This window comes from Lygodium microphyllum, chromosome 3 (assembly GCF_053477565.2).
Source record: "Lygodium microphyllum isolate KBCC chromosome 3, Lygodium_microphyllum_v1.1.10, whole genome shotgun sequence".
NCBI lineage: Eukaryota > Viridiplantae > Streptophyta > Polypodiopsida > Schizaeales > Lygodiaceae > Lygodium > Lygodium microphyllum.
Genome location: NC_141137.1, coordinates 77,622,243 through 77,648,738, shown reverse-complemented (window position 1 = coordinate 77,648,738; position 26,496 = coordinate 77,622,243). Strand labels below are relative to the sequence as shown.

The 26,496-nt window shown below is 42.4% G+C and overlaps 1 protein-coding gene across 2 annotated transcripts; it reads right to left on the bottom strand.

Moving 5' to 3' along the window:
- Positions 1-3,581: 3,581 nt before the first annotated feature.
- Positions 3,582-25,100, bottom strand: LOC148038530 (uncharacterized). 2 transcript variants are annotated; one of them, XM_087673092.1, is made up of 3 exons: positions 23,477-25,100; positions 5,352-5,880; positions 3,582-5,198 (listed from the first exon to the last, which is right to left on the bottom strand). In XM_087673092.1, exons 1-3 carry the CDS (start codon positions 24,629-24,631, stop codon positions 4,645-4,647), a joined length of 2,238 nt encoding a protein of 745 aa, XP_087529218.1. In that variant the 5' UTR covers positions 24,632-25,100; the 3' UTR covers positions 3,582-4,644. The 2 variants fall into 2 exon arrangements, with proteins under 2 accessions (XP_087529218.1, XP_087529227.1); XM_087673101.1 differs by having other exon boundaries at positions 3,582-5,195.
- Between the last annotated feature and the right edge of the window lie 1,396 nt (positions 25,101-26,496).

Below are 26,496 nucleotides of genomic sequence, written 5' to 3'. Positions count from 1 at the left end.
TAAATAAAACTTTTATTTCAGTTGTTGAACAAATTATACATCAAAATATGGAAGTAAGACTCAACGATAAATAATGTGTCATTCATGAGCTCAAAGAAGATGAGCAAATCATTGCACATGGGAAGTTCAAAAACTCTTCAAACTTCAAGTATTTAATCATCATCATTTAAACTTTCAAGATGTAGTTTAGATGCATGCGATTCTTCCAATTCTCTTAGGGCGGTTTTATGCAGGATTTCCCAACCATCATGCACGTTGTGCGTTTAGTATAGTTGTCCCCTAAGCAGCTTTTATCTCCTTTATTCCTGGCAATGAGTACTTATTTCCAAAAATAGTTCAAAAACCAATCTACAACTAGCCCCAAAGCACTAAACAAGCAACCCACGAGTTGCCCAAAACCTATCAACAAGAAAGCAAGCCACAAGCATCCATAAAACAATAAATCCATAAGAAACCTAAAACTTGCAGTAGTTCAAGTAGCCAATATTCAACTAATGAAGTGAAAGGAACATCGATACTAGTAACTGTCAAAATGTCTAGAAGGATTAACAATGATACTAGTAATATCTATCAAAAGATCTACAAGGATGTAGTTCACATAAACTTGCTTATTCTTCACATTTTGTAACCCAATTGGAAAGATGGATACTATCAATTTATTCACTGTCATCCCCAACTCACTATGGATGGCTCTTCAACAAAAGGACGTTAAATTTTCTTTTCTCAATGTAGACCTCTATGAAAAAGCACATATGCAACAACCCCCTAATTATATCCTAAGGAACTAACTTGACATGAGCAAGTACATTGTTGTAATTGAGAGTGGATTGTTAAAGAAGTAAGAAAATCCATAACCTATCATACCTTAGAATATTGGATTGAAGTCATATTCATGAAGTATATATTGTATACTTTACTCACACATTCATGTGGAAGCATCAATTAAGCCCAATCAATGGCTAGAATATAAACATTCCTACATTTACTTGCAAATTCTAGGATAGTTGTAAACAATCCTAATAACCATTCTTGGGTAGCTAATATCTTCCAAATAGTGGAAAATGACTCTAAGTTATGAACTACAAAGTTGTAGCGCACCATAAGATCAAGATTTCTACGAAATCCCATCATATAAATTCTTCATTGAAAGCATATTATCCCTCTAATGAACCCCAATCATGCAAGAATTTCAAGAAAATTGCATGATATCAACTTCTGTATAAATCTATCCACTCATTTGATGAAATGTAATACAAAGAGAATAAGCTAAGCTAGCTAAGAGTGAGCTAGTATTATTTTCATTAGATCATTGTTAAGTGATGAGTCAATCCTCCTTCACATCAATGCTATTTCAAGTTGTAAACCAAGTATCTCATTCTCTTTTGAGTAACACAATCTTTCTTCATTTCAATCGTAGTCACTTCCATTCGTTGAGGATTCATTTGTCTTTTGGGTGCTTACATATTTTTTTAATGTTATACTTTGTTCTATTTATAGTAGTCCGATACTACTTAAAAGTGCTTACCCACCACCTTCAAATGGTCACCCACCATTTTACTTTAAAAGTGGTCCTAAGTTAAACTGGTAAGCCAAACTAATTTAAAGCATTTGGAAAGCACAATTACATGTAGTTTGAAAGCATTGTTTAACACAATTAGAAAACAGTTTGGTCACTACTTACAGTAATTAGAAAGTAGTCTAGAAGCCAAAAAAAAAAGTTATATTCACTACTTAAAAGTGGTTAGAAAGAAATTTGTTTTAAGCCACATACAATGCCACTTGTTCACTAGACTGAGTTACACCCAATAAGAGGGCTGCCCTCAAAGCACTAAGAGGCATCATTCCCAAGTCCAATTAGAAGAGCCACAAATGAAGCTTTAGCTTTTTGAGAAATTGGTCACTGACACATTGTTACATGGACCAAGTTTATATGAAAGGAATAGGCGGAGAACACTAGCGAATCTAACAACAAAGGAGAAGTTGATGGTCAAAAGGGGTGGAGCAACCACTAGTAATGATGATATTACATCTAATCCACTAGTTCTACACAAGTTTATATGGGTGGAGCTAGGAGCAACTCCTTTTAAAACCAAGCCCTTGTTCCAAAAAGTTACCCTTCAACATATGTCATGGGGACTTCTCGATCAAGAGAACCCAACTTGCTCTAGCATCATCTCTGCAGTTGGCTTCTCTTGTAGAGCTCCACAAACATATGGGATTCTTATTAGTTAATTAGCAACATGACCAAAAAACAATATGAGAGTCCATCTGAGAGGGTTAATAACAAATCAAGCTCTAGAGATTTGATGCACCATGCAACCTTGCCTAGGGAGCCCTCAATGATACCATAGCAATATCAAAGTTATTATTGCCTACCACACACAACCAACCACAGCACTATTTTGACTCAAATACCTTGTTATGTATGCCGCAATGTGATATCATTGGATGATATTCATCTCAAACCACCAACCTCGACACTGTTTTGACTCAAATAGCTTGCTCTATTAATTAAAATGTGACATCATCGAATGATATCCATTTGATGCTAAGTAGCATCCACTCCTTCCTTTCTATTATATCCTTATAAGCATCACGTTCACTTTCATTTTTATTTCTATCATGCATTACTTGATGAAGATATCATTCATAAACATGTACTAATGTGTCACATATAGTCTTTAAAGATAGTAATATACCTTTCATTATTTCCCTCACCACCCCACAACTATGTCTTGTTCAATCCTTTAGATATTTTCAAGTTGTCTTCTCCTTGCTCTAAATCCCTCCCCCCTCCAATAACAAAGGGAAAGTACTCATGCACATGATTAAGCCTCAAATTCAATCTTAGGAAAGCATGGCACATACATATGCCACACCATGACATCCAACTTGTTCTCTCAATATCACTATTTAAGTCATGGGAGAAATACTACAATGTACCTCCAACCTAAAAAGAGAGAGCACTATTCCAAATGATTCCCTTGCCAAATTGCTTTAACTTGGCTCAAGATAGATTGAAGACACCATGATAAGATCAATTAAGATTGAAAATGGAGTCAATGCAAAGGCAACCAAAGCCCTACAAGAAAAGGAAATCCAAGGAGAAGGGAGGACCCAAAAAAGAGGGTGTAATGGTGGATGGCATGTCTCAACAAATTTTTAAAAATGAATTACAAGCCTTAGACTTCATGTTCAACAAAGAGGCCTCTCAAGTAGGTGGCATGAAAGAAACCAAGTGCATCAAGAATGCTAATGAATATTTAAGTTAGAAAATAAACCACAAGATATACCACCAATACATGCTGATGAATGCTCAATTTAGTTGGAAGATAAACTAGACTACCCATGATCCACCACTGACAAGGGGAATAGTCACAACGTAATAAAGACTAGGTGGCAAATGATGGTTTTAGCCATGTGACAATCAAAATGTTTCAAAGAGAAAAATGGAAGCCAACAAGCTAACAACTACTCAGCTCAAAGAAAGGCCAACCTGAAATGCAAAAAATGAAAGCAAACGACAAATAGGGCAAATAGAAGATTTAACAAAGAGTCAAAATTATCTTTTGCAAAATTTGCAAGCCTAAATATTAAGCTATTGTAGGTCTAGGTGCTTTTTGCACTCCCAATCTGAGCCTCTAGGCAATCCGAAGTGGTTTGTCATATAATTTTCTCTGTCAAGCTACTTATCCCAATGAACAACATATACATTAGCAGATGAGTAGCCAAAATGTTGTGGTCAAACCATGTGACATCACGACATTTTATATTTTCTCCAACCTTGGCCATTCCGTGCGAATTGCCTTAGTGACATTAGATGCACAAAACAGGAAGGATGACATGGGCATTGGATGTGTGATGCCATGAAAGATGGATGGTTTTGCCAATCTACCTACATCTAACAAGCTTTTGTGTCCTAGTAATTACATACATTGCCCTCATGCCAGACAATTTTGGCTACCTTCTGTGTTATAAGCCTCATAACTTGTCCGCTGCCAGTAACCGATCCCCTGCGATTGACAGTGTGCAGATGTGATAATACATGCCTTGTGTATTATCAGAAGTAAGGATACATTGAGTTAATTCAATAACTCTTGGAGCTGAAACTCATCAATCTTTCTTATTGGGAGACTCATTATCATGAAGAAGAGTGTATACGGACATGTGTAGCGTTTAATTTTTATCACTGTAGGGCCAGCCAAGGCTGCCTAGTTCAGCAGTTGTAATAATTTTCCAAGAAAAACTCCTGCCCAGCTAAGTATGCTGGCCACTGCAGAAAAATGCTGCCGAAGCACTGTGTGTTGTACATGCCATAAAATTTTGTGGACTGATGTAAGTACACTTCAAGCTGCCAGCTTACAACATTTGCAGACCAATTGAAACCAAAGGGCTCCATCTCCCTAATCATTCCCTGCAGTCTTAGAAAACACATGTAACCAGCTGGCATGTCATTCACCAAGGACATGATGTATCAGTATGATTCCTGTGTCCAATTTATCTCTTTAAGTGTGATTTGAAGCTGAACTTTGATTGAAACAGTCCAGGATTATTGCTTCAATAGCCATCTATGACAATATAGAAGAATTGTGTCTGCCATTGTATGCAGCATAAAGAATCCATATAGTTGTGGCGAAGTAGTAGTTATTTTCCACCATCAAGATTCCCACACACAGATGGCAAAATTGTGCTAGCCGATTGCAAATATTGCTGACACAACTTTCTCCCTAATGAAGCAAGTAATTCTCTGTGTTGCTTTATTGTTAGATTGACAGCTTTTCTTGAAGGACCTCTCTGCAATTTTCTTGAATTCACATGCCCAAACCTGCTATCAACTGGATCTTGACCCATGCCTTGTAAAGTATCTCTGGGAATGTTTGTCTGATATGGGACAAATGTCATCTGATCATAAAATTCACCTCTGACAGGCAGCACTTGTGGCATAGATAACTGCATGGGTACAACTGGATCTGCACTGCTTTGGTCTCCCCTATAATTCAAACCTGAAGATTTGCAAACCCCTCCATGAGCTCGACCTCCAGCTTCTGGCAACACAAGAGGTGTATTTATATAAGCTGTCCAGGTATTTTGAGGGTCCTTTGGGCTCCAGGAATTCAAATCAAAACATCTGTATTTTGAAGGCAATCCAATTTGCATATCACTCATTATGTCTATGGTGCATTGTTGCTGCATGTCTGCTGTTTTCCCCCCAGAAAACATCAAAAGATGTAGTTTATAGTTAGCAGAGCTAAGCCTTTGATTATTAGACAAACACGAGACCCAAAATAAACTACAAACTGAGTTAGCAACTTCACTGAATAGAAAACCATAAGACATGCTCTAAAGCATACCTGTTTCTAAAGATGTTCTCATTGTCAGACGTCTAGGTGTGCCAGAGTCTTCTTTGCATTTCCCTTCAGTTCCTAATAAAGGTTTTTTCACATCACAAAAATTTTTCACTGAGCATACATCCATGGCTTTAAAGTGATTATTCCATGTATCTGTACCACCTGACCACAAGTCTTCTTGTTTCACGGCAACTTTTTCCACCACCAAATTGGGTGATTGAATATCCCACTGAACAGAAGCTTCTGGGGAAGTACTTTTTGCGTAGACAGGCAGAAAACCAGGTGTGCCGATTCTTACAGTTCTGGGAGGTGATTGTAGATTACTACCATTGGTATTGAGAAGATAATCGTTAGAGATGTTCTGTACATCTGAGAGTGGATCCTGCATTGGGAGCAATGACAAGGACGAGGAAGGTACGTCTTGAATATACTTAACTTTTGGTTTGCACCTGTTCACACACCCTGTCTGCAGGTAGTTCATGACTTCATTTCTTGACCTAAACCGACGGCCCGTCAATGGATCCTTGTAGTACTGCCACAGACAAGCGTTAAATCAGTTTCCCACAAAGAATGAAGCAACCTCCCTTCCTCCTCCCAGCCAGACTACATGCCACCCCAGCCCCTTCTCTAGACTTCCCCTCCATGCTCCAAGTTAAATACCCCTTTTTTTCATAACATTCAAGAAATCTATTGCAACCAAACCCTGCATAGCATTCTTCTAATACAGCTTCTAGGTTAGCTTGCTGCTTCATTTTGCAATAACTGTGCTGAATGGGGTAAGCAGTAGCACATACAAAACCAATTCCTCATGTTTGAGCATTCTATATAGATCGTAATGTTCCCTTAGAAATATCCTAAGGACCATCGCTGTGTGGGGAGAAGGTTAAAGAACCCCTAATTGGAATTTCACAAGGTGGGAGCCAAACTCTAGGAAGCTGCCTAAGTGATTGTTGATCCCCCTCCAAAACTCCCATTTTGACCACAACAGCTGCTATCACATTCTCCTTGGTCTCCTGTGCGGGCTGTGCCTCACCAAAGTCCACATATCCTTCCATCCATGAACCCCTTCTCCACTTGCATCTGACCTCCCTCTAAACAACCAGCTTGTCGTGACTCATCATTGCACCAACCCAGCTCCTCCAACTCACACACGCATCTATTCTGTAAGCTTGCCACCTCCTAATCCCTCTCTTCTTGCCATCTTTGCTCCCGCTTTCTTTTTCTCTCTTTCCCTCTTTCAGCCAGCCTTTTTTCTTCCTTCCTTCCACCTTTCCTTCTCTCAAACCATAGATTCCGCATACTACCCCACCATTCTCATGGTTTTCCTCATCCCTTGCAGATCTCCTTGGTGCTAGATACTACTCAATGCACATTCAAAGTGGTGCAACCTAGTGTTCTCCAAAATCTTCAACCTTGCATATCGACCCCTTCCATCACAAGGACATGAATTTTTAACTTGTTGCTTTGGGATAATTAAGTTGTGCACATGTGAAGTGCAAATTGCGCACCATCAAGTCCAAAACCCTAATTGGACAATGGGGGACATTGATAGAAGCTATAGTAAGTTACAATGGATAGGTACCACTGGGTGTCTAATGAGAATCTTGGCTCTAGGTATTAAATGTGCCCTTGGAAATGACTTGTGGTATCATTGGCTAGAGAAAATTAAACATTTAATGCTTATAACTACAACATTCAAGTTGAAAAGGCTCAGCATTTTTAATTGTGAATGGGGCAATGGCCAATTTGTGGGCAGAGACAAGAAATTTTTGAATTTTCACAAATAAAAATTGCTGGAAATTCATTTTTAGAGGCTGAGAATTGCATTGGCAAGTGTGCCACTTGGTAGAAGGAGAGAGAACATGCTATGCAAGGCTGGCTGAGGCCATTCGGGGTTGGCTGAGGATCAAAGTGGACTGTTCCAAGCTAGGCAACTGCTGCATCACAGGTTTCCAGCACCAAAAGTGTTAGGGTTTAGCAGCACCCACACACTCACAACGAACAAGTGGATAGCAAGAGAGAAGAGAGTGCTAGAAGGTCACACCATGTGAGAATTATTTGAAAGTACAATCCCTAAGGTACTAAGTACCACACCCACTAACGAGTGTTCACATGGGAAAAAACCCTTCTCCACCTAGAAGGTAAAAAGTACCTGTGGATAAGTGAGCATTCACACCAAAACTTAAGAGGAACACGATAAGTGTAACAAACCCCCCTCAAGTGAACGATGTGAACATATACATGGAATAGAGAGATCAATCCCCAAATGGTATCAAGCCTAGAGCCTTGTGAAAGACTTCAAACTTCTCTCTAAAGAGGGCTTTCATAAACACATCTGCCAAGTTGCCCTATGTAGGGACATAAACCAAGTCAATCTCCCTTGCCTTGCATGGAGCCTCTCTCTGACACAACGATAATGCACCTCAACGTGCTTAGTGCAAGCATGAAAATTTGGATTCCTCGCAATTGCCATGGCACTCTGACTGTCAGTATAGATAGGAGTGGATGATTGTTGTCCCACACTAAGATTGACCAAACGGCATCTAAGCCATACACAATCCAATGTAGCTATAAATGCTGCCCTATATTCAGCTTCACAACTAAATGTGGCCATTGTAGACTGCTTCTTGCTCAACCAAGAAATGCATGAAACAATTACCACTAGTGGATATCCTTGTGTCAAAACAACCAGCCCAATCACTATCTCTAAATGCATACAAGCAAATAGTGGTGCTTTTAGGATAAAAAGCCCCAATGTTTGAGTGCCTTTGAGATAATGAAAGACATGTTTAACTACTTGCCAATGTGTAGCACCAGGGCTATGCATAAAGCATGCCAACTAAGAGACCCTAAACTAAATATCCGGTTATGTATTAAACAAATACAGTAAATAGCCAACACACCCTGTTGATAAAGAGAAGCATCGAACAGTTCTCTTGCATCCTCAAGTGTAAAATGTGGCTTGTCTCAATAGGAGAAGAGATAGACTTGCAATCTTGCATTCGAAAACGCTCGAGAAGCTGCCCAATGTACTTAGATTGTTGCAAAACAATGCCCCTTGTTGAGAAACCCTTCACCCGCAATTTGCGTTTTGCGTTTAGGGTTTGCAGCCCCAAAAAGGGGCGCCATCCTAGACTAACTATACCTATTTATAGGTCACTCTCTCATTCATTACTCACAACTGATTCATTCAATCCGTCACCTCTTCTCTCCAGCCTCTCCACTACCCTCACCCCCCTTCAGGAGGACATTGCGGTTCGTGGTTCGTGGCTATCTTCATCATCTTCCTTGTGCTACGGCACCCTTGTTTCCTTGTATCACATTCACTCCATGATTCAGAACTTCATTCCATTCATCAAAGTTTCTTTTCTCCTCTCTTCTCTTCCCCATGTTTGCCGAGTTCACTCCGTGTTCCTCCCCGCAAACCCTACTATCTCGCTGGTACGTCATCTTTTGACATGGTATCAAAGCTAGATCTGCCCAAACAACGGCAAAGATCCTCCACTCCAGTGAAGGCAAATACCGGTGGCGGGTTCAACATCCATTTCTCTTCATCTTCCGTTGCATCAAAATCTCGTTTTTGCAGGTTTTAGGTGTTTTCAGCTTGCTGCCCACACCCCTTTCGCGGAGGACATTGCAGTCTCAGTTGTCCCTTGCTGTCATCTACAATCTGGCACCTGTTTCCAGCCTTCCACCTGAAGTTTGCAGCCGTTTACAGCAAAGCAACTGTTGTTGATCCCTCTCCATTCAGAAAACAATCTTGTTTTTGCATATTTCAAGTATTTTAGCTTGCTGCCCACACCCGGACATGGAGGACATCATGATCCAAGCTGGCCATTACTGTCTACAACAATTTGGCTCCTATTTCCAGCCTATCACACACTGTTCGGAGCTGATTTTAGCATGCTGACTGCCACTGCTGGTTTCTCCTGCGTCTTTAGTCTTTCTCTCTCCTCACCTGCGTCTTTGTACTAGTTGCAACCTCTTACTGCTAGTCGTATCCTCCTCCCACTAGCAGATCACTTCCAGCCCTTCCACCGCCCTCCCACCCTTGAGGCGCACATTGTGGTTTGTGCTTCACACTACCCTCACACCCCCTTGAGGAGGACATTATGGTTCATGGTTCATGGTGGCTGACCTCTTCCTTCTTCAACAAGGCACACTGGTATCCATGGCTTCTTTACCAACAAATGACCAAACTATTGGGTGCTCCTACTCTGGCATCACCGGACACAACACCAATGCTTGCCGACTTTGACCCTTGCTCCCCACCCCCCCGGAGTGTATGCATCTCCCACTAGGCACTTCTTGTGCCACCTCTCCTTCTCTGGGCCACAGAGATCGTTCTGCATCGGCTATCAAAGTACTATGCTCGAGGCAATAAGACGCATCCGATGCGCACCAAGTTCTTTCGAGCACATGGAGGATCGATTGGCACTACGACCTCCTGGAGATCGTCGCAATGTCAACGGCAGTCTTCGCCCTCTTATTTTTAGATACAGTGGCTTCCACGACCTACGGATCTGCAGTCCGCTCCATCGAGAGACAGTGATTGTTTGATACGGTCCCCTCATCAATCCGCTCCTTCAAGACACAATGGCTGCTCGACTCCTTCCTGTTCTTCGGCTACCTAGTCCACTCCACTGAGAGACAGTGACTGTTGTCCACCTCTTATTCATTTTGAGCCCCACCCTTCCCCACCCTCGACTACTCAAGTTTGAGAGGCTACCTCTGGGAGCTCTTCGGACCCCAGATACTTTCGTCGGCATGACCGGCGGCACTTCTTTTGTCATCAGACATTTTGGAATCCGTGATGACTTGGTGACGAGACCTTCGTATTCCTTCCAGCATGGATGTACGGAGCTAGTGGCTTTTCTCCCGAGGTTAAGTTTCGGGTTCTCCAGTTCACTCTATCTACTGTTTTTTACTACAGGCTCCCTTTCCAGTGGAAATCTTGGATCTTAGGGATCCTCTACATCTTCTTCCTCCTCTTCTCTTCTTGCCTTGGTCACTTGGTCAACATGGAGCCACCTCCCGAGATCGAGTATGGGCATATCCTTATGGTTCCCCGCACCACACAAAGTCCAACATTCCTCCTATGCATTGCATGTTTTCATCATCTTTGTACTAGGGCGCTTGGGCAAGTGAACAATTTCCCCACGAGGAACACTGTCCAAGTGGCACCTGCTGCATAAACATTCTTCAACATGTAGCATTGCATCTCCACCTCACTCTTCTCTTGTTCCCCTTTTTGGGCCTAAGAGGGGGCGTTGAGAAACCCTTCATCCACAGTTTGCATTTTTGTGTTTCTGCGTTTTGCGTTTAGGATTTATAGCCCCAAAAAGGGGCACCATCTTAGACTAACTGTGCCTATTTATAGGCCACTCTCATTCATTCCTCACGGATGATTCATTCAATCCATCACCTCTTCTCTCCAACCTCTCCACTACCCTCACACCCCTTCAAGAGGACATTGCATTCGTGGTTCATGGCTGTCTTCATCATCTTCCTTGTGCTACGGCACCCTTGTTCCCTTGTATCACATTCACTCCATGATTCAAAACTTCATCATTCCATTCATCAAAGGTTCTTCTCTCCTCTCTTCTCTTCCCCATGTTTGCCGAGTTCACCCCGTGTCCCTCCCTGCAAACCCTACTGTCTCGCTAGTACGTCATCTTTTAACATGGTATCAGAGCTGGATCTTCTCAAACAGCGGCAAAGATCCTCCACTCCAGTAAAGGCAAAGACCGGTGGCGGGTTCAATATCCACTTCTCTTCATCTTCCGTTGCATCAAAATCTCGTTTTTGCAGGTTTTAGGTGTTTTCAGCTTGCTGCCCACACCCCTTTCGCGGAGGACATTGCAGTCTCGGTTGTCCCTTGCTGTCATCTACAGTCTGGCGCCTGTTTCCAGCCTTCCACCCGCAGTTTGCAACTGTTTACAGCAAAGTAACTGTTGTTGATCCCTCTCCATTCAGAAAACAATCTTGTTTTTGCAAATTTCAGGTATTTTAGCTTGCTGCCCACACCCCCAACGCGGAGCACATCATGATCCAAGCTGGCCATTGCTGTCTACAACAGTCTGGTGCCTGTTTCCAGCCTATCACGCACTGTTCGGAGCTGATTTTAGCATGCTGACTACTACTGCTGGTTTTTCCTACGTTTTTAGTCTTTCTCTCTGCTCGCCTGCGTTTTTCTACTAGTTGAAACCTCTTACTGCTGGTCACATCCTCCTTCCACTAGCACTTCCAGCCCTTCCACTGCCCTCCCACCCCTTGAGGCGCACATTGTGGTTTGTACTTCACACTGCCCTCACATCCCTTGAGGCGGACATTATGGTTCGTGGTTCATGGTGGGCTGACCTCTTCCTTCTTCAGCAAGGCACATTGGTATCCATGGCTTCTTTACCAACAGATGATCGGACTACTGGGTGCTCCTACTGTGGCATCACCGGACACACCACCGATGCTTGCCGACTTCGACCCTTGCTCCCCACCCCCCGAAGTATATGCGTCTCCCACCAGGCACTCCTTGTGCCACCTCTCCTTTTCTGGGCCACAGAGATTGTTTTGCATCGGCTATCAAAGTACTATGCTCAAGGCAATAAGACGCATCCGATGCGCACCAAGTCCTTTCGAGCACATGGAGGATCGATTGGCACTACGACCTCCTGGAGATCGTCGCAATGTCAACGGCAATCTTCTCCCTCTTATTTTTAGGTACAGTGGCTTCCACAACCTACGGATCTGCAGTCCGCTCCATCGAGAGACAGTGATTGTTTGATACCATCTCCTTGTCAATTCGCTCCTTCGAGAGACAGTGGTTGCTCGACTCCTTCCTCTTCTTCTTCGGCTACCCAATCCACTCCACTGAGAGACAACGACCATTGTCCACTTCTTGCTCATTTTGAGCCCCACCCTTCCCCACCCTCGACTACTCAGGTTCGAGAGGCTATCTCTAGGAGCTCTTCTGACCCCAAACACCTTCTTCGGCACAATCGGCAGCACTTCCTTCATCATCAGACATTTCGGAATCCGTGGACTTGGTGACGAGACCTTCATATTCCTTCCAGCATGAATGTACAGAGCTAGTGGCTTCTCTCCCGAGGTTAAGTTTCGGGTTCTTCAGCTCACTCTGTCTACTGTTCTTTACTACAAGTTCCCTTTCCGGTGGAAATCTTGGATCTTAGGGATCCTCTACGTCTTCTTCCTCCTCTTCTCTTCTTGCCTTGGTCACTTGGTCAGCATGGAGCCACCTCCCGAGATCGAGTACGGGCATATCCTTATCCCTGCACCACACAAAGTCCAACATTCCTCCTATGCATTGTATACTAGGGCGCTTGGGCAAGTGAACAATTTTCCCACGAGGGACACTGTCCAAGTGGCACCTGCTGTATGAGCATTCTTCAACATGTAGCATTGCACCTCCACCTCACTCTTCTCTTGTTCCTCTTTTTGGGCTTGAGAGGGGGTGTTGAGAAACCCTTCACCCAAAGTTTGCATTTTTTGCCTTTCTGCGTTTTGCATTTAGGGTTTGTGGCCCAAAAAGGGGCGCCATCCTAGACTGACTATGCCTATTTATAGGCCACTCTCATTCATTCCTCACGGCTTATTCATTCAGTCCATCATCTCTTCTCTCCAGCCTCTCCACTACCCTCACACCTCTCCAAGAGGACATTGCGGTTCGTGGTTCGTGTCTGTCTTCATCATCTTCCTTGTGCTACGGCACCCTTGTTCCCTTGTATCACATTCACTCCATGATTGAGGGGTGAGGATCACCTTGTACTTGGAGATCCCGGTGATAGCTGGGCCCCAGTGACCGTTCCTCTCAAGCTTGTATCTCTTGAGGACTCTTCTTCGGATGAGGAGCCTACTACCCAACCACGGGATTCACTGATTGGTCCTCGGTTGCTAGTGGACCTTCCAGAAACTTCAACAGATGGAGAGCGTTGAGGCAAGATTCGGCCTCCTCCTCATTGGGCCCAGGACATGCTCCGAGATTCAGGGATCGTGGGGGTCCCTGAGGAGTGGCAACCGCAGGATGGACCTCCACAGGATGGACCGCGAAGGTTACAACGGCACCAGGCACATACTATGGAGCTTATTTGCTCTAACTTCTATTTGATGTCCCGTGTTATGCAAGATAGAGAACCTACATCAGTAAAGGAAGCTTTGCAGTCTGGTCATCGGTGGAAGGTGATGGAAGCCAAGTTGGAGACTATTGAGCAGAATGGCACTTGGTATCTTGTGCCTCATCCCTCTCATAAGAAGGTAATCGGTGTCAAATGGGTCTTCAAGACCAAGTACCATAATGATGGCTCTTTGGACAAGCACAAGGCTCGCCTTGTTGCTAAAGGTTTTGCACAGCGCCCAGGTGTTGATTTCCATGATACTTTTACCCCTACTGCTCGCATAGCGACAATTCGTGCTGTTCTTGCCTTGGTTGGTCATAGGAGATTAGTCTTTCAGTTGGATGTGAAGTCAGTCTTCTTCAATGGTGATTTGAAGGAGGAGATCTATGTAGAGCAGCCTCTTGGCTTTGGTTCCTCAGATGGAAAGGTTTACAAGTTGAAGAAGGCTTTGTATGGCCTGAAGCAGGCTCCACCTGCTTGGAACGAGAAGATTGATTCGTTTCTCCAAGCCAAGTTGGAATATCGGCACTCTAGGGCCGATTCGCACCTTTATATGCACACTTCCGAGGATGGTCCTATGTTGTTTATTTTGTATGTTGATGACTTGATTGTTACAGGTGATCATGCCCAAAAGGTCGAAGAGACGAAAGTAGTCCTACATCAAAAGTTCGAGATGACGGATTTAGGACTTCTCCATTTCTTTTTGGGCCACGAGATTTATCAATCTCAAAGGGGAATTTTCATCTCTCAGCAAAGATATGTACAAAAGCTCTTGGTGACTTTTGAGATGGAGGATTATCGGTCCATTTCTACTCTTATGGATCCAAACTGGAAGGCCACTTCACACGCAAATTCTCCTTTGGCGGATGCTACCCACTACCATCAGCCGATTGGATCATTGATTAGGCTCCTCAACACACGGGTTGATCTATGTTTTGTTGTAGGTCTTTTGGCTGGTTTAGAGTGCACCTAAGCAAGTGCATTGGCAGGCTACTCAAAGGATACTTCGGTTTCTGAGGGGGACCTCTAACCTCGGGTTTTCCTATCCACCAGGTACGCGTGCTTCTGATCTTGTTCTTGCAAGTTGGAGTGATTCAGATTGGGCTGGCGATGTGGATCAAAGGCGGTCTACTACAAGTTATTGTTTTACCTTAGGTGCTGGTGCTATCTCTTGGAGTAGCAAGAAGCAGCCCACGGTAGCCCTATCTTCGACGACTGCGGCAAAGTATTGGGCTGCATCTTCTACCACATGTGAGACTCTGTGGCTTCTGTGATTGTTGGAGGAGCTTGGCTGCCCCCAAACTCGGTCCTACTATCTTGCGTTGCGACAACGTGTGTTGCATTACCTTGGCACGGAATCCTGTATTCCATGCCCGGACGAAGCACATAGAGATCCAATATCACTTCATCAGGGAGAAGCTTCTGGGTGAGACCATTGATGTGGAATATTGTAAGACCGAAGACAATCTTGCAGATTTGTTTACAAAGGCACTTCTCTAGGCTTTACTTCACCTACACCCCAAATCCCTCCATCTGCTACCTTGTCGAAGATCTGAGAGGGGGTGTTGAGAGCCATTTCATGGACGCACGCGGCCACGTCAACAGTGCCACGTGGCAGCAGTCAGACAATCCAACTGCATCAATCGGCTGCATTTAATGCAGCCAACCTGATCATTTATTGATATTATTTACAGCCTAAAAAATAGGCTGAGTTTCCAGCAGTCTACACATTGTCTCTGACAGATTTCAATCTGTTGATTGCGGAGATTGCTCTCGCGACTAATGGAGATCGATATCCTCAAGGTGGAGACATACGCAGAAATTCTCTCTGCACCCATGTATAATTCTGCATCCTTATACAGCATTCTTCACTGCAGATTTTTTGCATTTCACTATCACTTTCTCTCTCTCTTCTCTCTCTATTCACTCTTTGTCACAGTCATTCGCTTCCGCATTGCTTCACTCTGACAATATTATGACTACTTGGAATAAGTTGCATGCATAACAATGCAAGAAGTTGGAACAATAAAATAAATCGTTTTAGGAGGCGTTGTTGTTAGTCACTTCTTATCATGTTGTCCCCCTTCATAAGCAAATTGAGAGTATTGTCATGGGCTGCCCAAGGAAATCAAGGATTCTTGTATAAAGACCACCATGACCAACATCTCATGACTCATAAGAAACAGTACCTACAGCCAATGCTTTGCTGCATGGAAAGTCTACGAGACTCAAGAATGATGAAAACATCCAAGAAGTCTTCTAAGGCTAAGAAAAGGAGCAAGTCTGAAACTAAGGTTGAGAAGAGGTAAAAACAACAAGGAAAGACCTGGAAATCAGCTACCCAATGCAAAGACTTGATAGCTAGAAATAAATGCTTTGTATGTGAACAGGGGGGTCACTTGGCAAGGGATTGTCCCAATATCCAACAAACTGAAAAGGCTGAAAACAATAGAGATCCCAAGGAGAAAAAGCCACCAAGATGTGCATTTTTAATGCTTTGTTCAACATTTTGTCTTAGACATTAATTAAGTGTTCACGCATGAGGTGCACATGATGTGTAAGTCAATTAACTCACAATGACAAGCCCAAGACCCTGAGATGTCAGTGGGTATCAAAGTTATAATAAGTTATATTGGTCGTGTGCTAGGCAATGTCTATAACAATTTGGACCTGGGGTATTTAATTAGCCATTAAACATCAATGGTAACATTAGGAACTAGGCTTAGTGTCCGATGACAATTTGGACCTAGGGTACTTAAGTAGCCATTAAACATCAATGGTAATGTTAGGAACTAGGCATTAATTAATTGTGTATTGGCACATATAATTGTTTGGGTAGGAACAAGGGTAAAATTAGAATTATTAATTCTACAAATTGATGGAATGGCTGAAATTTTCAACTAGAGGGTTGCCACTAAACTTACTCATATAAGAGAAGGAAAGGTTGTTGAAGGCTAATGGAGGTTCATTGCAGCATTGTGGAGGAGAGAGAGAGAGAGAGAGAGAGAGAGAGAGAGTGTGTGTGTGTGTGTGTGTGTGTTTCTCTGCTATAGGTATCTATTTTGGAACATAATTCAGCCAATCAGAGGTGATTTTGGCCCATGGCAGCCACAAGAGGACTCAAGGAAAATAGCTGCTACACGCCTTGGGCAGCTAATGACCTACTTCTAGGCTAGAATCAATAGGCCTAAGCATCATTCTAGGTGTTGCCATCAAGCGATTGACATTTCGAACCTTTCTTTGCAAAGAGATTTTGAATTTTCTCTCCCCTCAACATTGTCTAAAAATGTCTAGCAAGATCTCAACCATTCCTTGCAAATCTCAACCATTTTTGTCAAAATTCAAATAGTAATGGTGAATGGCAAGAGATTTGCTATTGTAAACCTTAATTTACAGTAGATATTAGCGTTTACCAACCACCTCAAGTCTTGTGTCACCAAAATGTGAAATGAACTTAATAATTTAATCAAACTTCACAAAGATTCTTAATTAAAATGAACTGTAATTCTGGTAACCCTAGATCTTCACATGGTGACCATTGCACATACAATAAAGAATTTGACATTGGGCATACAATGGACAAGTATACAAGCTATGTGATACAAAAACAATGCAAAAGTAGTAAGATGCAATGTGAGACTTTCATTAAATTGAAATTTGCACCTTGAAATTGAGTTACATTGAAAGTTTCACTCATTAAGCATCTGACGTAGAGTACTTAAGCTATTAAGCAAGCCCTGAAGGCTGAGCTAAAGTTTCTTGTCTAGTGAACAGTTCACTTATGATTAATGACTAATTCATTAATTAGCCTCTAATCAAAAATGAGTTCTAATTAAGAAGCAACTGATCACTCATTTGGAAAGCTTATCTTGGCTACTTGGGGCTCCTTCTCTCTCACTTGAGCGGCCCAAGCTTGGAGACAGTTATTCTTCTCTTTTTTATTGCAAAACTGCAATTTTCAGCCATGCGATAAGAGTTGACAGCATGGATGGAGTGTGGACAGTAGTCAATCTTCTCCTCTTAGCACAAGGATTCCACTGGGCAGCCTTGTTGTTGTTGTGTTTGAACTAAATATCAGAAAAACAAGTTATTACAACACTACGAACTAAGATATTCCCTTCTCCTCTAAGATATCAAGTCTAGTGCACATTCTAGGAGACTTTGTCACAAAGAAAACGACATTCTCACAATTTCATTGCAAGAAATCCCTCTATTTGTGAGAGAAACAATGTGGGATAGCATGGAAACTATGCAAGACAAGTATCTAGGCAAATACTTTACAAAATTGAGTTTAAATATTGACTATAATTTTAGGGTTTGGCAGGTTGAAGTGTCCAATCACATTTTCAAACACTCTAGCTGGTTGGAGGCTAACATCAAAGGTGACAAGGTCATTGTGTACCCATGGATCAGTGGTGTCACGAGAAATCACTGAAATACAATCATTTATATAACCAATTTTGAGCATACATCAATAATCTATAGAAATATGGAAAGGGGCACCAAGCTTTGGAGCCAACAAGTATCATGTGTAGAGTAGGAGCACTCTAGCTCCAATTGGATGTGAATTTTTCTTGCTGAATTTACTGTTAAGCTGAATTAAGTATCTGCTAAAATGCAGTATATTGCCCTTCGGGCTTTCAAAGGCCAATTTCATGGTTCCGTTGCCAAGATATCACCATCTTTCTACAAGGTGAGCTTGTAGTCATCTAGAGGAGCAAACATATGCATTTTGGTTGCTTGTAATTCAATTACAACAAGGTTTTTACTTGCTGAAAACAGTATACAACAAGGGGCAAATAGTAAAAGGTATCACAAAACAGTGGTAATAGAGTCAGGAACAAGAATTCCCCTCTTGAAAGACACTCAACATATGGTTTTGAGTCACCAAATGCTAACAATGCTTCACGCCAATGAGCAACAAATATAACTCCATTAGTCCAAGGTGTTCAGATAGCAAATGCAATGTTCAAGGCACAATTGGCTGAATTATGCAGTTGGTGGAAAAAGGTTGCTTCACATTTTAAACAGCCAAGTGCGGCTCATGGGCAATCTTTTCAATCAAAAGTATTGCATACATAGGCACCTATAATGCTGAATGTGCAGGGAACTTCAATTCAACAGGATGATTGCCCATTAGGGAATAATGTGCAGCATATTCCTCATGGACAACAAACAATTCCTAAACCATCTACACATCCAGGTTATTTTGGGGGTGGATCAATGTTTCAAGTTATGGATGCCAATGCACCCGCCAATGTCGGCATGCGAAATGCAGCTAGTTTTCAGCCACCTATGATGCTTAGGGGGGCTCATGGGGCATTGCAGCCTGAAATGCACATTGGCATGTATGATAACATTGGTATGCAGCCAAGAATGCAAATTCGATGTTAAGTGAATTGGGAGGTCCTACTGGGCATATATTAAATGCAAATGCAGCAATGGCACTACCTAGGCCACCATTTTTGTAGCCACCAATGTATCATAACTTGACACCTTTGGTTAAAGTTAAAGACGACAAAGAAGGTGGGGCAGCAATTTAATTTTAAACCTTACATGGTATGCAAGATAGATTGAAGGCTTTGATCTTCATTCAACAATTTGATGCAGCCTACTCTGGGGGCAATTCTTCCAATCTACCTTTTGCATCACCATGACCAATCATATACAATGTAAGTTGATCCCTTACTATGTGCCTCGCATCAATATCTGGAACAACACGCTCCAAGTTGCGTCTCTAGCCATTACTAACCTCCTTGTCGTTCTTTGCCCACAACCCTAAAACTCAAGGTCCAACATGTATGCTACTAAATGCAAAGGAGATGCACAACCATCCCACCCTATCACACATAAGGTGCAAATCTCATCATAGTAATTGTCATTTGGCACCAACTCTAGGCACTCAATCATCCTACCCATAGCCTCATAGACCTCGCCCTGTGGCCCAACAATCTCAATGATGTCTATCCACTCGTGTCAAGTATATTGGCACTCTTGACTGTGCCTAAAGCATTGTGTGATGAAACAAAGTACATGTCACCAAGAGAATATGCTACTAGCCCATGAATGATGGATCTCCTATAGCTATCACCCCATCCATTTGTGATTGATGTCACACCATGGCGTGCCCAAATCCTCCTAGTATCCTCTATAGCTTGCTCAACCTTGCATCTCTCCCCCTCCAAAAGAGTGGTATGCAACTACTTTGATGATGGTGTGTATGAGGGGCTATATTTGGCAACCTTCATTAGCATTTCCTTGAAGAACTCCAACCTAATCGATAACTGAATACAATGCACGTCATGATTCATCAATGATCACACGTACAATATTGCATTATGCATAGTACATACATATTACAAACTTCAAAGATCAAAATCATGATTAAAGATTTATCACTAAAATTTAACATTATTCCATTTAAAAATAGGCAATGATGTTATAAATATTTATTATTTCTAAATTTTCGAATCCCATGAAGCCCCAACCCCCAAGGATATTCTATCGTCATGTGCGAGGTGCATCAGAAGTAGATGTACCGATCTCATATGAACTCTGGGCACGAGAGGATAAGTGTGTAATTGCCACCGATCCATGAGCACCCATGAGAGTAGATGTTGTAGATACTCATGGAATATGTGTGGCACGACCAACAGCCATATGTTGCCTCAATCGAGCCAAGGTATCCTAATCTGTTGCACACGCCTCAAGCTCTCGCCTGTTCTCAGGTGGCAATTGTGTGCAAAAGCACACCTCTTTTCCTCTCTCTCCCAAGAAATGAGCATGCACCTTATCAAGTTCACTTGTGTACCCATAAGGACATAGCTTGCACACCCATCAACGTACTCCACCACAAGCAAGGCACTCAGTGTTCACTTCACCCCACCATGACCAATCCCTAGGTGCTTCATGCCTAGTTCACCCGCCAGAGGAAGTTCCAACAGTAGTCATTTTTTCAAGTTGAACTTTCAAGTTTGAAGGTTGTAGCCTATACAGTGTAGGGCCTACGTTGTGTGTGTGTGTGTGTGTGTGTGTGTGAGAGAGAGAGAGAGAGAGAGAGAGAGAGGTTTTTGGTAGCTGTCTCCTATGTTTTTGGAACAAAGCAATCTACACTATTGTTTTCAATCGTTTACAACAAAGCGTCACTTTGCTACCTACTGCATTTCAAGATCCATTCCAAGTACAACACACTCTCTAGTTCATCTCTAAGCCAGTCCAATCTTGGTCCTTTCTAAGACAGAGATTCAAGATTTCGTGTTCACTCTTACATAGTGTGTTAGCTGCATTCGTTCTTCTTTCACTCGAGCCTCTCTTCACCTATGGGTTGTATTGTTCTATCATTGTGTTTTGTCATACACTTTGTGTTGATCTTCTATGCTCAAGTATTTCTTTACATGTGTGTGAGATTTTGAGAGTTAGTTTTCTTGTTTCATAATTTCTATCGTGGTACCAAGGCCATAACATATTTCTAATTGCATTTTCATCATTGAAGAAGTTTGCTTGCTCTTCTAAAGGCATACCAACCTCGGTCCACATTTTCTCACGACAACAAAGTCCATCAAGCTGATCATCAAGCCCATATAGCTACATTCAACACTTCCGCATCTTCCAAAGATGGTGTCATAATTAGAAAGAGGCAAGAGCTATGTTTCCAAGAGCCAAGATGTCTTCAAGCTACGTGTTAGGGTGAGCATAGGCAGCAAAGGCTACATTTGACCACCTATTATGATATTGTAACTAGCACTATGCTTGACCCCTCAGACCTGGATATGCAACATTGGAAAGTACTGTAAAGAAATGGAAGGGTTTGCAGGGAGAAGCACAGAGTGTACCACAAACATTGTCAAACATTGTGACAAAGAAACTTGAAAACACAAAAGAAGAAGAAGAAGAAGAAGAAGAATGATAATCATTGAATCATGCTGAATGAATCAAGCTAATACAATGTAGCAAAGCTCAAAGATGACTACGCTTTCGTTGCTAATCAAGGCTGATTAAGCAGTAGTATCTGAAAGGAATCTACACTATGAAGGGAGCGAAACACAATCCTTTGGGCAAAGAAGTGATAAAGGACAACTGCTGAGGGAGTGAAACATAGTCCTCAAGGGCTGCTGGCTGCAAACGCAAGACCTGCAAATGAAGGCAATAGTCTCCAAAAGGTGCCTATGAGCTGGGCAACCACTACAAGCAGCAAACACAGGCTGCTTGATGAAGGATGCTAACGACAGGCTGATGAAATGTTAGATCTGCAGCATACACTGCCTGTTCTGGGGTACCATGTGGCTTGCAACAGCAGAAATCAGGTTGCCAAGTTAAGGCTGCAGTCAACAGGGGCTGGACAGCTGATGGTGAGGAAAACGTAGGTGGGCAACAATCTCCAGACAGGGCGCAGGCTGGGCAGCACCCAGCTGACTTGTTAGCAGCTCCAAATGGTGTGGGTAGCAGCAAACAGCCCCAGAAGACAGCACGAGCCACTCCCACGAGGCAGCATCCACCTAGGCATTGGAGAGTTGAAGGAGATCAGCAATCAATGATGAGGGAGACTGGCTGAAGAATGAGGTGTAGAGTGACGAATGCCCATGCCCTATTTTTAGGCACAAAAGTCACTGAAGTGTCCAGGGTGGTGCCCTGACTGCCTCAGATGGCACCCAAACACAAATAAATGATGCAAATGAAGTATATTTGGGGCTGTAAATGGAAACCTAACTAGGAATTAATAAAGTTAATGACTTGGATTACTTCAACAATTACAGCCGAAGCTAAAGGCCACCAGTAAGGATACTTAATATGAGAGTCTGGTTCATGTTTTGTTGAAGAAACTTCCAAATTCCTCTTCAGCATTTTCCAACCTTATTTCTGTTTCACATGATCTATCTGCCTTTAAGTCTCTTGTTTTCTATGGTGAAGCTTGAGTTTTCCAAACAGACCGTCTTCCCTAGACATGGAAAGGTGGTCAAAAGCTCAACAAGAAAAGGCAGTCAATCACAAAGATCCGGCATATCATGATCTCATTGTTTGTATTGAATTCATTCCGATGCTATTATAACAGATAGAGAGACCATTGGACCAATGAGTGTCAAGAGTGCCAACCTGGTATTGATAATGAGAAGATTGAGGCTGAGTGCCAGACAGGCAGCTAAAGAGGCCAAGGCTGAGCCAGAGACCAAAGCAAAGGCTGCAGATACTCACAGGTTTACCGTGGCAGCAGAGGTTATGCTTATCAAGTGTCAAATTCTACTCCCATTAAAGGGGGTGGGCTTATTGCTGTACATAAATTCTGTTAGACAATTCTGTTGAGACTGCTTTTCACACATCAGATTCAGTTATATGTTCATCTTCTGAATGGGTTGCAGATGGTGCCATATGGCACATGTAAATCCAATCCATGGTTCTCTGAACTTCAGTGCACCCTTCGTTCAATTTTTACAATCCACATTCCACCATGCTTATCAGAGGCCTATCTTCAAGGAGCATGAAAATAAATATGCACCCCAATCTACACTTTTTTGAAAACCACATGCTCTCAAATGGACTTGCTCTCAAAACGCAAATGGACAAGAAAGTTGAAGGTACCCATTCTAAATGAGAAAAATGAAGTTCTCAACATTTACATGTGAACCATGTGCTTTTGAACCGGTAAGAAGGCAGGCATCCTACGAAAAACACTACTTGCTAACAAATCGCAACATGATAATACATAGAATGCCATGTAAAAGTGCACGCTATGTGGAACTCAGATTAAAATGTAGATCAATTTATGCACAGCAAGGCAAGCTAATGCATCTCCCAAGAACAAAGTTACAAACATAATGTCAGCTATTAGCATATTGACATTGGGAGAAAAAAAGTACATAGTATTCTGAATGAAATGGCAACTCAATGGTTCTTCAATCTCATCTACATGACTAATCTTTTAAGCAATACAGTCATGTAATGAACCACTAGATGCCTTAATGAACTTTGTGAAAGCATATTGAGTTGTTTGTTCATACACCATACCTTATCTGTGGTGCCTGCTGTGGTGCCAGATTTTCGAGTCTTCAACTCTGTGATCCATGTTGAAGGTAGCCAATCAGGGGATGGAATTACCTTAATTAAGGGTTCCTGTATCTCCTTACCAGGTTGTGGCAAAATATCACTGCATCTTTTTGGCACTTGAGAAGCATTTATCCTGCTCTCTCTCCTCCACCTCTGGCAAGTCCTCTCACTTTGGACAAAAGTGTCATCTGAAAGTAGAGCACAGCCAGATGTGATTTGCAGAGGGTTACAAATGGAAAACCCTTGTTCAGATAAACCTACAAATGTTCCAGGAAGGCCTGCGGATTTTGATAGAAGCTTTGGAGAGGCATCGGCCTCTTTCTGATCAAGCTTGATGTTCCCCACATCGAATAAATAGTCAGTTTTATTCTGCTCTGCTGCAATGTGAGGGATTGATCTAAGAAGAGAATCTTCTTTCCTGAACAGAGGCCCAATGGTCTGGTCGGGACTTCTTTTGAACAGATTCTGAGAAGTCTGCCATGGGTCTTGAAATCTGTCCTTCCCAAACATGTAAAAAGCAGTCGACTCAGCTGTCCTGCTCCTGTTTTCACACTTAGAGATGAGATGGTAATCAGCATCACGAGCAGGGTTATGGTTGGGCTGTTGGTCCACAACACCATAGCAGACATGATCATTGTCGATCCTACTACGCTTTTTCGGTGGAGCACCCAAGCGATGATTTTCCAAATCCAGTTTGCAGCGCTTTCCACCGGGCCAACGATGGTGCTCCCCGATTCCGCCCGAGCTAGAACTTGAACTGAGTCCAGTTGCACCCTCCGAAGTAAATGGTAAACAACCCACCATCTGCTCATGTCCGAACATGTTCTGGAAGAGTTCTAGCCAGCCTCCTTTCTTGGGGGGCAACGTGTTATTTGTCCCAAAATGTGGTACAGTCGTTGACAACGATGGTGGTAACGGCAATGGCGATGACGACCAGGGAGTGGAGGGTCCTGATGTAGATGCATCATAAAAGTCTAAATTTAAATCCAGCAACGGTACCTCGTTCAGATCAAAGGCATGCTTGTTCAGATCAATGGAGCCTCTCTCCATGAATGCCAAGTCAAGTGGGTTGTGTGAAATTGGAGGCACACCACTAGTCAAGCTTGTCAGAGCCATCAAAGCCAAGCTGTAACGCTCTGCGGAAACAATTGCCAGAGGTCTATGTGCTTCTCCAACATCACTAGGAGCTCAGGGTGGGAGCTTGCTCAGAGGGATAACTGGAATCCGGCCATGTTCTTGATTATGCATCCCCTGAATTATGAATGGTTACTGAGCATACCTGTCTCCTCTCTTACGCCTCCATGCTGGCGCTAAAGGAAAGTCCAGCCTCACGCCACGAGTAGATTCTGTGTGTGTGTGTGTGTGTGTGTGTGTGTGTGTGTGCGTGTGACAGTATGTATGTGCTCTGTGTCTTCTTCTGGGTATGTGGAAGAATGGTTGGGTGTCCCTGCTCGTATGTTGCGTTGGTTGTTGGGCGGAGAGAGACAGAGATTCACAGCAGTTCACACGTATGGAGCCATTGAGGCGCATCGCATTCATCATCTCGCATGTACACACACGCGCGCGACTCCCCCACCCCTAAAAGTAAAGTTTCAAATCAAAACCACCCATAGGCCTATGCCCTTTTGAGATGTTTTCACACACACCGAGGACAATCTCACATCATGCTCAATCTGGTTTCACCTTTCTTAGGGTTCCAACTTGCCACAAGCCTGCTCCTCACACTAATGTTCACGCGAAACCACGGTTCGGTGTCACACAAATTGTAGAAATAAGAAAAAAGGCATTGAAATACTTTTCTTATGTCAAAGCCTTTTATCGATTTTTTTTAATAAGTTTCTAGCCTACACCCCTACTCAAAGCGAGGGATGACATCTTGCCCCAAAGAAATTTAGGTAGCTATCCACCTCAGAGACGAGCATAGATACAAAGTTGAAAGAGCAATGTGGAAAACAAGAAAAATGTTGTGTAACCAAATAGATTAGAGAAATAAATATTCTACACACACATGTGAGACATGGCAATGATAAAGCAATAAATATTGGGAATGGGGTCATAGCCTAATTGGTTTGAGTAGGTTGAGCTTCATGGGTGCATGACCTCAAACCCTAGGCTATGCTTCCGTAGTGGCACATATATCTATGAGCATCTAAAGCAAGGAATATACATATATATATACCATTGGCCACAATGACAAGCAAAGTTGAACATGGTTTTACAAGCATGTAAATACATTGGCACATGGCAATGGTATGAAATATAAATATGATATAACCTAATAGAGGAGATATGTATCAACACACGCACACGCACACGCACACACAAAGCTTTACTTATACATGTGGTAATAGTGTCAAGTTTACGTGCAACAATTGGCCACAAGGAGAATGAAACTTGACCATTGATTTATAAGCATGCAAATTATATAATAATATGCTTCCTAAGCAGCTCATTTTATTCATTTTCTAGCAATAAAGTGGAAAGCCTTCAATTCCAAGTGAGTGACAATACATACTATAAAAGATGAATTTGTTGCAAGCTCGATAAGTTGCTGAATTTGTGAAGCCCTAATCACAAAAGAATGTGCTTGTTGAAGGCAATTATTTTATCTAACAATTACCAACATTTGATATCTAGAAAGGGGTGAAAATAGCCTCGTTTCTACACTACTATAGCATATCAACACACAAAAGTACCACTTTGGTTTGCAAAACACCTTTACTATGGGTATGATGCATGAAGGAATATGCCATCAAAGACATACACATCAATTTGGGTCCCAAGTTATTAAGAATACATGTTCATCTTCACCATGACTTAATCTCTATGAACATGCTCTTTCATAGTTACATTTATGCAACTCCACCATTTGAACGATTGTGAAACAAAAGGCAAAGGCTTCATTTAATTATTACTTATTAGAATTCTTGCAAAGCTTAATGTCAACAATATGTATTTTATACAAGGTGTCATTTAAAAGG

Excerpts from the sequence above, each read along its gene's own strand:
- LOC148038530 (XM_087673092.1), bottom strand. The coding sequence starts at position 24,631 with ATGGCTCTGACAAGCTTGACTAGTGGTGTGCCTCCAATTTCACACAAC. Across the intron at positions 5,881-23,476 it reads CAGCAGGCACCACAGATAAG|TACTACAAGGATCCATTGAC; the intron begins GTATGGTGTATG and ends TGTCTGTGGCAG. Across the intron at positions 5,199-5,351 it reads GAGAACATCTTTAGAAACAG|CAGACATGCAGCAACAATGC; the intron begins GTATGCTTTAGA and ends GGGGGAAAACAG.